At 39.0% G+C, this 9,824-nt stretch overlaps 1 protein-coding gene across 3 annotated transcripts in view; it reads left to right on the top strand.

Annotated features, from left to right (window-relative positions):
- Positions 1-9,824, top strand: part of CEP95 (centrosomal protein 95) — a 45,317-nt gene that overhangs the window by 609 nt on the left and 34,884 nt on the right. For all 3 annotated transcript variants that reach the window (XM_035026251.1, XM_035026250.1, XM_035026252.1), the window contains exons 2-4: positions 1,649-1,777; positions 3,539-3,646; positions 7,179-7,289. In XM_035026251.1, coding sequence (XP_034882142.1) covers positions 1,649-1,777; positions 3,539-3,646; positions 7,179-7,289 — 348 coding nt within the window. The remainder of the gene's footprint in view (positions 1-1,648; positions 1,778-3,538; positions 3,647-7,178; positions 7,290-9,824) is intronic.

Raw genomic sequence — 9,824 nt, 5'->3', positions numbered from 1 at the left:
GTGAGTCTCGGCTCGGAGCCCCGGTGTGTGTGGACTGAAGCCGTTTAAGTCCCCGAACGCCCCTTTTCTCTTGAGTCCTCTGGCTGCACTCCTTGGGTCTGGGCTGTCCGCGGGGCTGGTGACAGACACCCCGTCGTAGTGGGCGGTTTCTGCGGGTTTCTTAGCCCCCATCTCGGTCGGCTTAGAGGCCATCGAGCGCGATTTTGGGGTGTGGAGAGAAGGACCCCGTGGCGAGGCCCGCAGCACGCCTGCAACTTGGCTGCAAAAAGGGCGGTCAGAAAGCGTCTTCCCGGGACTTGTATTTCTCTGGGGAATGCGGCCCCTGTCAGCGTGTTCTCTGGTTCTTGAACTGTGGGGACTGAGGCCGTACCTGCATGTGCATTGAACTTCGGGGGGAACGGCACACTTAAGATCTGCTGATGCTCCTGGGTTTTTCTCCTCAGTGCCCTCTGGAGTTACCGGCTTTGTCTAGCAACCGCTTTTGCAAAGCGAGTGGGTTGGGTTGTCTGGGACGCTTTCATCCCTTTCCTCAGGACAGCGTTCAAACTGCTTGTCGTGTTTTGGTCCGCTGTGAGGAGTGGGCGTGGGGAGAGGGAGATAACGTGCCTTGAACGCAGAGACATCGTTATTCCTAGAACATGCTGAATATGTCGAACACAAAGTCAAAGGACTTTCTCCTTAATCGCCAATTATATCAGGGATCAGATAGGTCAGGCTTTCTAAATTACCTTTGTTTGACAAAGTCTTGAAATAACCTTGCCAATTCCTACCGTATCTGTGGGTGGGGTGCGGTGGTACACAGGAAACTTCAACAGCGTTGGTAACGTGCTAGTTCTGAATTTAGGGACGTTTTTATGTATTTTCTATGTTTTATTTCTTATTCATTAAATGTAATTTTTAAAAAACTAACAAATGTTGTAGTGTTGGTGTCATTATTTCAGTTTGTAACAGACTAAGTTAATCACCACCTATTTGGGCACCAGAGAAATTCTGACTTGCACAAGATAGATAATTGGGTAAAAACATGACTAATACTATTGGGAATTTGAAGCAGCTTCTATTAATTAGTTTCTGGTAATCTCAGACTGTCGTTAACAAACGGTCTCGTTTATGACATATATTCCCGTTTACTTGTATGTTTTATTTATTTATTTATTTTAAAGATTTTATTTATTTATTTGAGAGAGAGAGAATGAGAGAGAGCACATGGGGAGGGGGGGTCAGAGGGAGAAGCAGACTCCCTGCCGAGCAGGGAGCCCGATGCGGGACTCGATCCCAAGACTCCGGGATCATGGCCTGAGCGGAAGGCAGTCGCTTAACCAACTGAGCCACCGAGGCGCCCTACTTGTATGTTTTAAATAAAAACACTAGGTATGGCTGGTAAAATAAGAAAAGGGGTAAAATAACTTAAGATTTTAGGTTGCAATAGTAAAAGTTAGATTTGCATCATAGTTTTGACTACATTAAAATTCTAGCACTCTGGAAGTCATCCCAAGAAATTAAATATTTTCAAAATTCGTGCCTCAGAGGGTCTTTGAACTTCTACAATAATCAAATATTTTATCTTCTCCGTCATTCAATGTCTATCTTCATGGGGGTTGACTTTTTCTAGTGCTATTTAAGGCTGATCTTTTTCCTTTCCTGACAGAGTGGATAACCGTTGCCAATAACCTTCTTTTGAAATGCCACATACACCTGAGGATACGAGAACTAGAAGATTGTGATGCTAATGTTTTTATTGCTCTTTACCAATCCATTTTGGGAGAAAAGGTACCAGGTAAGGGTACTAAAAAGTGGGAGTAATAGTGACTATATTTTATTTTATTTTTTTATTTTTTTAAGATTTTATTTATTTATTTGAGAGCGAGAATGAGAGAGAGAGCATGAGAGGGGGAGGGTCAGAGGGAGAAGCAGACTCCCTGCTGAGCAGGGAGCCCGACGTGGGACTCGATCCCGGGACTCCAGGATCACGACCTGAGCCGAAAGCAGTCGCTTAACCAACTGAGCCACCCAGGCACCCCTCAAGTCAGATTTCTTTTTTTTTTTTTTTAAAGATTTTATTTATTTATTTGAGAGAGAGAATGAGAGACAGAGAGCATGAGAGGGGGGAGGGTCAGAGGGAGAAGCAGATTCCCTGCCGAGCAGGGAGCCCGATGCGGGACTCGATCCAGGGACTCCAGGATCATGACCTGAGCTGAAGGCAGTCGCTTAACCAACTGAGCCACCCAGGCGCCCTAGTGACTATATTTGAGGCCACTAGTTTTGAGAGCCTTCAGTTAGATCCTATGAGATTTGTAAAATCTTGACTTTTTATTTGTTTGTATCTTATTTCTAACTATTGCATTCATTACCTTAATAAGTACTTTAGTGAGACCCACACATAGTAACAGCCTTGGTCATTTCTGTTTAATTATGCCTAATATCTCATGAAAGTTACACCTTTTCTGTAAATGTATCTTCAAAGGTTCTAAAATTGAGTGGAACTTGGAAACTTGTTGGGTCTTGTTACTTAATCAGTATTACAGATACGAGTTGATGTTTGTCCTGCATCCCTGGTTAAGTATCTCAGAGTCCTTATCCATAGATTCCTCTGCTGTCTCTGTTTGTGTAGCTTACAACCATTAAGTACTAAAACTGTGTGTAGTCTGTGTTCCTTTCCCATTTTTACCATGACTTAGTGCCTTCATCACTTGGAATAATGGAGATGGCCTCTAGCTGGTTATCTTTGATGCTAGTCTTAACCTTTTGAGTGCAGAGGCATATAGTTATCCGATCAGTCTTTTAAAATACTTTTTTCATCCTTCTCCAAAACATTTATCTTCCTCAATACCAGCGGAGAAATTCCAGATATAAGTTGATGTTAATCTCTCTCCTCAGTCTGGTCTATACTGACCTTTTAAATCATTATGCCAGGGGCACCTGGGTGGCTCAGTCATTAAGCGTCTGCCTTCCGCTCAGGTCGTGATCCCAGGGTCCTGGGATCGAGTCCCGCATCAGGCTCCCTGCTCGGCAGGAGGCCTGCTTCTCCCTCTCCCACTCCCCCCGCTTGTGTTCCCTCTCTGTGTCTCTCTCTCTCTCTCAAATAAATAAATAAAATCTTAAAAAATAAATAAATAAATCATTATGCCAATAATTCCTACTAGGGTGCTTTAACAAGACTTACGAGAACTCTACTTTCATACCTGTTGTGGGGTTTTTTTCTCTTATGGAAAGAAGCCCATGATTATGGGTTAAAGTCTCACTTCATGTATTGTTTCCCTTATTAGAGTATTAGCATCTCCTTGAATTTATCTTTATCTTTTTGTAGTATGGTGCTTATTGTAGAGCATGTTCATGTATATGTTAATTGACTAAGTATTCAACTAATAAAGGTGCTATGTAGAAATCAGGCTCTGTTAGCTTTATCTGTACTTTATAAAAGCCTGTTCTCTCTGGGTGGAGCTTGCTTTTGTAGCAGTTAACTTCACTTAGAAGCCTGGTCAGAGACCATGACAACCTGGACCCTCAGATGAAAAATTATGTAGCTTTTTTTCCACAGACCTCATAGCTATTCCCAGGAGTCAAGAGGATGAAGCTCACAATGTACAAGCAGTAATTGATTCACTGGCCTTGGATTACCTGCAAGTCAGCTTGTCTCACATAACAGGTTGGTATATACTTATCCATCAAATAATTTTGCATTTTACTAAAATAATTTATTAGGTAAAACCCTATACATTGTTTAGTTAACCAAATGAGTAAGCTTATGAAGTAGACCAAACGACAACACTGAGCCAAGACAATTGACTGGTAGAATTAAGGCACCCATCCTTGAGAGGTTTTTTAGGAGAGTCAAACGCTGAGTTTGTGATGGACCTGGATCTGAGATGTAAGTATCCTAGCTGGTTGTTTGCAGTATGTTTTTCATTCTTTTATTTTTTGTTTTGTTATTATTTTTAAGATTTTATTTATTTGACAGAGACCCAGCGAGAGAGGGAACACAAGCAGGGGGAGTGGGAGAGGGAGAAGCAGGTTCTCCGCTGAGCAGGGAGCCTGATGCGGGGCTTGATCCCAGGACCCTGGGATCATGACCTGAGCCGAAGGCAAATGCTTAACGACTGAGCCACCCAGGCACCCTGTTTTGTTATTTTTTTAAGTAGGCTCCACACCCAGTGTGGAGCCCAATGTGGGGCTTGAATTCATGACCTTGAGATCAAGACCTGAGCTGAGATCGAGAGTTGGACGCTCAACCAACTGAGCCACCCAGGTGCCCTGTTGTTTAGTTATTTTAAAGCTAACATGCTGCTTGTTTGTAGTAGGTAAAAATTAGCAACATCTAAATGTCCACTAAATAAGGACAGGTTAAATAAGTTATGATTGCTCCATACACGGAATTACTCTGCCAATGTAAAAGATTTTTGATGATGCTCATTATGTAAAATGTTCCATATTAGTGCAGCAGTCTCCAATGTATATAGTGTCAGAAAAATGTGCATTTGATAATAGTGTGCAGAGTATGGTGCTACTTGTAGAAAATAAAGGTGAGGAGAGTAAATATGCAGTTGATTGCTTGCAGAAGGACTCTTTCAAAGCATGTGCAAGAAACCTATAATACTGATTGCTTCCAATAAGAGGAACTTCAGGGCTACAGGATGAGGGTGGGCTGAGATTTCATTATATACCTTTTGCACTTTTGAATTTTACTTTTTATTTTGTTTCATTTTTGAGAGAGACAAAGAATGTGTATGTGCAAATGCGAGGGAGGGGCAGAGGGAGAGAGAATCTTAAGCACACTCCACGCCCAGTGTGGAGCCTGACGTGGGGCTTGATCTCAAAACCTGAGATCATGACCTGAGCCAAAATCAAGAGTCGGATGCTTAACTGACTGAGCCACCCAGGCACCCTGCACTGTTTGAATTTTAAACCCCATTAATATATTGTCTGTTCAAAATAAATAAAACTAAATTGTGAACCTTTTTCCAAAATAAAGTATATCAGTCTGGCTTGTATTCTGAAGCCAGACTTACCAAATATATTTATAAATCCCTATATTTTACATAGTAAGAAAATGAGGATTATTGCAGTAAATTATTTCAAGCTAAGGAAGAGAGGGAATCTGTGGGTTTGAAACTATATTTGAATCACTAAGAGAAGGCTTACACTATTGGTTTGTTCTTTGACAGTTAAGAGAGAGAAATGTTAATCAGGATAGGTCATTTACATCTCTCAATTTAATATTGACAGACTTTTAGAAAAATAATTTTTGAGTGCAGTTCTAGGTGAGTAAATGTGGTAAATTTGGAGATAATTCATTTTGAAGGGTAATCCAAGGATTTTCCTGTTCCTTTGTAATTTTGAATTGCTTTATCACTTGAACAGGGCAATTTCTGGTATTTGTGCTTTTAAACCTACTATAGCAAGGTTGTATCTGCATATATAACTTTTTAACGCAGAGCTGCTCCTGACAACACACACCCACCCCATGAAAAGTTGCAAAACTGCTCACCTCTTGTGGGGTATACTGCACAGCATCTTTTTACTCCTTGTGTTCTGTTTAAAGCAATATCTCCTATACCACAAAGCACTTCACTCTGGCATGCCATCTTAGTTGCTGGGTTGGCAGAAGATGCTCCCCATCCTGGCAACTCAGAATTTCTGAGTATGCCCTGGGGGTATACTTGTGTATCTTGTTAAGTCAGAAAAACATAAGGCTTAAGAATAATATTTCTGTTTGTTTTAAACAAAAAAACTGTCAAATGTCCATCTGTACTAGTAGTAGTGTTGAACATCACATTTCTGGTTTAGGTTTGTTTTGCATCATGAATGAAGCTTTGAATGGCTAGATTCTCTCAAATACCAAATTTCCATTTTGCCTCTCCCTTACTGGTTTGAACTTATGAGAATTGCAGGCATGATCTCCTGAAGGACAACCCAAGTGTCTTGAGTTAAATTCCATCCATACCTGATGTTGATTAGAGTCCATTTTAGGTGACACTAAGCATGCCAAGTTTCCATGCTTTTCCAACCCATTTCTTGTCAATATTTCAATTTAGCATTTATTAAAGATTTATTATGGGCCAGGTATTGTGCTAGGGATTGTTTAAAGATTAACTTCTGGGTGTAAAGTGGATGCGGTGGGAGATTGGACTAGAGAAGTTGGGGTGAGGTGAAATTAAAAAGGGTTTTATATGAATGGACAGTTTTAAGAAAATTTATTATTGAAGTATAGTTGACACAAAGTTATATTGGTTTCAGGTGTACCACATAGTGATCCAACAGTTCTGTATATTACACAGTACTCACTGTGATTAGTTACCATCGGTCACCATACAGTTCTAATTACAGTATTATTGACGTTATTCCCTATGCCTTACTTTTTATCTCTTTGACTTGTTTTATAACTGGAAGTTATACAAACTGTATACAAAGTTATACAAATTGGAAGTTTGTATGCATAGGCAATTTTTAAGTAAGAAAATGACATAATGCATACAAAATGAACAGAAGTTAGCAAATAGAAAAAATGAGAGATTCCTGACGAAAGTATCCCAACAAACTTGTTTTGTTTTTATATTACTCTGCTGCTGTTATCTTCAGAACAAACCACCATCTAGAAGTAGGATCTCACAATCTGAAACTGTGTTCTCTCATGCTATTTTTTTTCACCAGCCTAATAAAGTTCTGCTTAGATGCTTTATATTTTGGTATAAATATTACTAGGGGATGTTTTCTTAAGTCCACTTACTTTGTTTCTTGATACAGGAAGGAATATGCCAGTTAATTATCAAACATTATATTCAAGGCTGCTGCTTTTGTTTCTTCAAATATAATTAGGCATCAGAAAATTCATGTTTTGGGGTGCCTGGGTGGCTCAGTTGGTTAAGCGGCTGCCATCAGCTCAGGTCATGATCTCAGGGTCCTGGGATTGAGCCCTGCATTGGGCTCCCTGCTCAGCAGGGAGTCTGCTCCTCCCTCTGCCCCTCACCCTGCTTTTGTGCTCGCTCTCACGCTCTCAAGTAAATAAATAAAATATTTTTAAAAAGAAAAAATTCATATTTTTAATATTTATATTACTGTTTTTCCTGAGTTAGTTTACAGTTCTTTTATCTAGAACAGTACATGGTGGTATATTCATTTCAAAATTATGAGGCTTTCAGTTTCTTGGTTAATATTTTTAATTAGCTCTATCCTGTGTTTAGGAGAAAATATAGTGAAAGGAGATAAAGAATCTATTAAGAATCTCCTAGAAATATTTGATGGGTTGCTGGAGTATCTTACAGAACACATCAGTGAGACATCTCATGAGAAAAGTAAGTTTAAAAATAGAAATTTGATTTGGTTTATATTCTACATCCTGTCCCTTTTTGCCTTTTTTCTTTTTGCCTGTTTTTCTTCACAGGAATTGGAATCACTAATGCATATACCTGGTAAAGTTAATCATAAATTAAATCTCAATTCTTACTGTTCTAAGTGGTTGAGAAAAACTACCCCAGACTGTCACCATGTCCTTTGTCAACTTGGATATTGCTTATAAATTACTTTAAGGCTAATCTATAATAGCTAAATTCTGGCTAAAATTGCCCGTTGTCCTATTATTGCATGAAATTACTGACTCTATAATTTCCTCTGTCAGAAGTGCTATTTTTGTTACAAATTTGGATATTGCTAAAGCATTAGCAGGAAGAATTGGTGTGTTTTTTTGTCTTCAACCTACATTTAGGTTTGTGACAGCCTGAACATTTTATTTTAGTCTTCAGTAGCCCAGTTTCCCAAATTGTAACAATTTATTGTGTGAAATTTTTTTTTATGGTTTTTAATGATAATTATAAAGATTAATATTGCCATATTATCTTCTAAAAGGCTTATGGTTATTTAAAATGGATCAGCAGTATATAAGAGCAATTTATAATCTTTGGCTCAATTTATCTCATTTCTAAGAATTTATCCTAAGGAAGTAATATAAAAGAAAGGTGCTTGAAGGTCTTCATTGCAATGTAATTGAAAAGAAAGAAAAAAAAACCTATGTGTCTTAACAGTTTGAGATTGGTTGAGTAAATAATGCTGTGTCATGATTGGAGTAATATATGACCCATGTAAGAATGGGTTTACTATTTTAAAGTTACCCAACAAGTTTTTAGCAGTAGTAGTAATCAACATAAATTCTAATATGAATGAAGACAAAAATTTGGGTAGGCTTATCATTCTTCTCACACTGTTGATGGTGAGACCTGTGCTGTGATTATAACATTTGAAATTAACCTTAAACTCTTTAGTGATAGTTTTCTACCTTTTATCATCATTGTTGAAAAGATTTAAAATCACATGTAGGAAGGAAAGATTGCCACAGAAGATATTTCTTATTTCAAAAACTTCGAGAGTTCTGAGTGTGGAGTATTTTAAGTGTTTAAGGTATGTTAAGTATGTACCAGCCCAAGTACTCTGGGAGGATTCAGAATTGCATGCCATGTTTATTGCTCTCAAAGAAACCTATACTCAAGTCAGGAAGACAGCCATAAATACATAGAATAGTCCCCCCACATGTGCAGTTTTACTTTCCGCAGTTTCAGTTTACTTGCAGTCAACCTCTGTCCAGAAGCAGATGATCCTCCTGCCATATTGTCAGAAGGTCATAATAGCCTAATGCTGTATTGCAGTGCCTGTGTCATTCACTCACTTCATCCCATCACGTAGGTATTTTATCATCCCACATCATCACAAGAAGAGTGAATACAATAGAATAAGATATTTTGACAGAGAACACATTTCTATAACTGTTGTTGTAGTATATTGTTGTAATTGCTCTATTTTTTTATTAGCTATTGTTTACCTTAATGTGCCTAATTTAGAAGCTGAACTTTATCATAGGTATGTACGTACAGGAAAAAGGGTATATATAGTGTTCAATACTATCCGTGGTTTCAGGCATTCTCTGGGGATCTTGGAACATATCCCCCATGGATAAGGGGGGACTGTTGTACAATAAAAACATTATAGGAGAATTGGGGGAGAGTGAAAGACATGTGAAACTCACCTAATTCAAGGTTACCAGTAGGTATTTTGATGCTCTGTGACTATTTAGTCATTTTAGCAGCAAGATTAAGAGGTAGAAAACTACCTTTAGATGGAGATTGATTTGAAATTTTACACTGACAGCAGCAGTTTTTACAATGCGGTGCTTGATTGTAAGTAGGGGAGGGGCGATGGTGACTTGGCCACGGATAGGGCAGTGGGGATGGAGAGAGGAGCACAGAACTGAGAGAGATTTACATGGGAGTCTGGTCATAGTGAAATGCTGAGGCAGGGCTGAGAAGGGATCTTTCAAGGGGAGGTCAGTAGAATGTGGTGAACTTAGGGCTGCTAGGAGGGAGTGGCACAGATGGGGCTTCCCTGTGCGGTAGTACCTGAGTTGGACAGTGTTTTCTAAAGTCTGATTCTCACCTTTGCAGGTCCAAGTTGATATGGCAATATTACTTAGAGCTGAGCAGATTCTTCAAAATGCCAGTTAATAATGGGAAGTAAATCTTTATTATCATGAGTCGCATCAGGTATACAGAGCAGCATTATCATTTGCTTAAACTGAAGGCCAAAGGATTTGAAAGGAGACCTTGAGTCAGTGCTGCATTATGCCCCTCATTGTTTGAAGCTCTCGAAGCCTCAGTTTTCTCATCTGAAATTCTTTCATGGCTGTAGTGAAGGTCAAATAAGTAGATAATGCATGAATAGTTTAGCACTGAGCCAAGCTTAGAGTAGATGCACAGTGAATGTTAACTAATGTTATTAAAATGTTGCTTGTTGAGTACAGAAATAGAAAAAAATGATGGTGGATGTTCAAACAGGGAATCTCT

This window comes from Mirounga leonina, unplaced genomic scaffold (genome assembly GCF_011800145.1).
Source record: "Mirounga leonina isolate KUSES-001 unplaced genomic scaffold, KU_Mleo_1.0 Mir_197, whole genome shotgun sequence".
Lineage (NCBI taxonomy): Eukaryota > Metazoa > Chordata > Mammalia > Carnivora > Phocidae > Mirounga > Mirounga leonina.
This window is presented reverse-complemented; position numbering and strand designations above follow the sequence as displayed.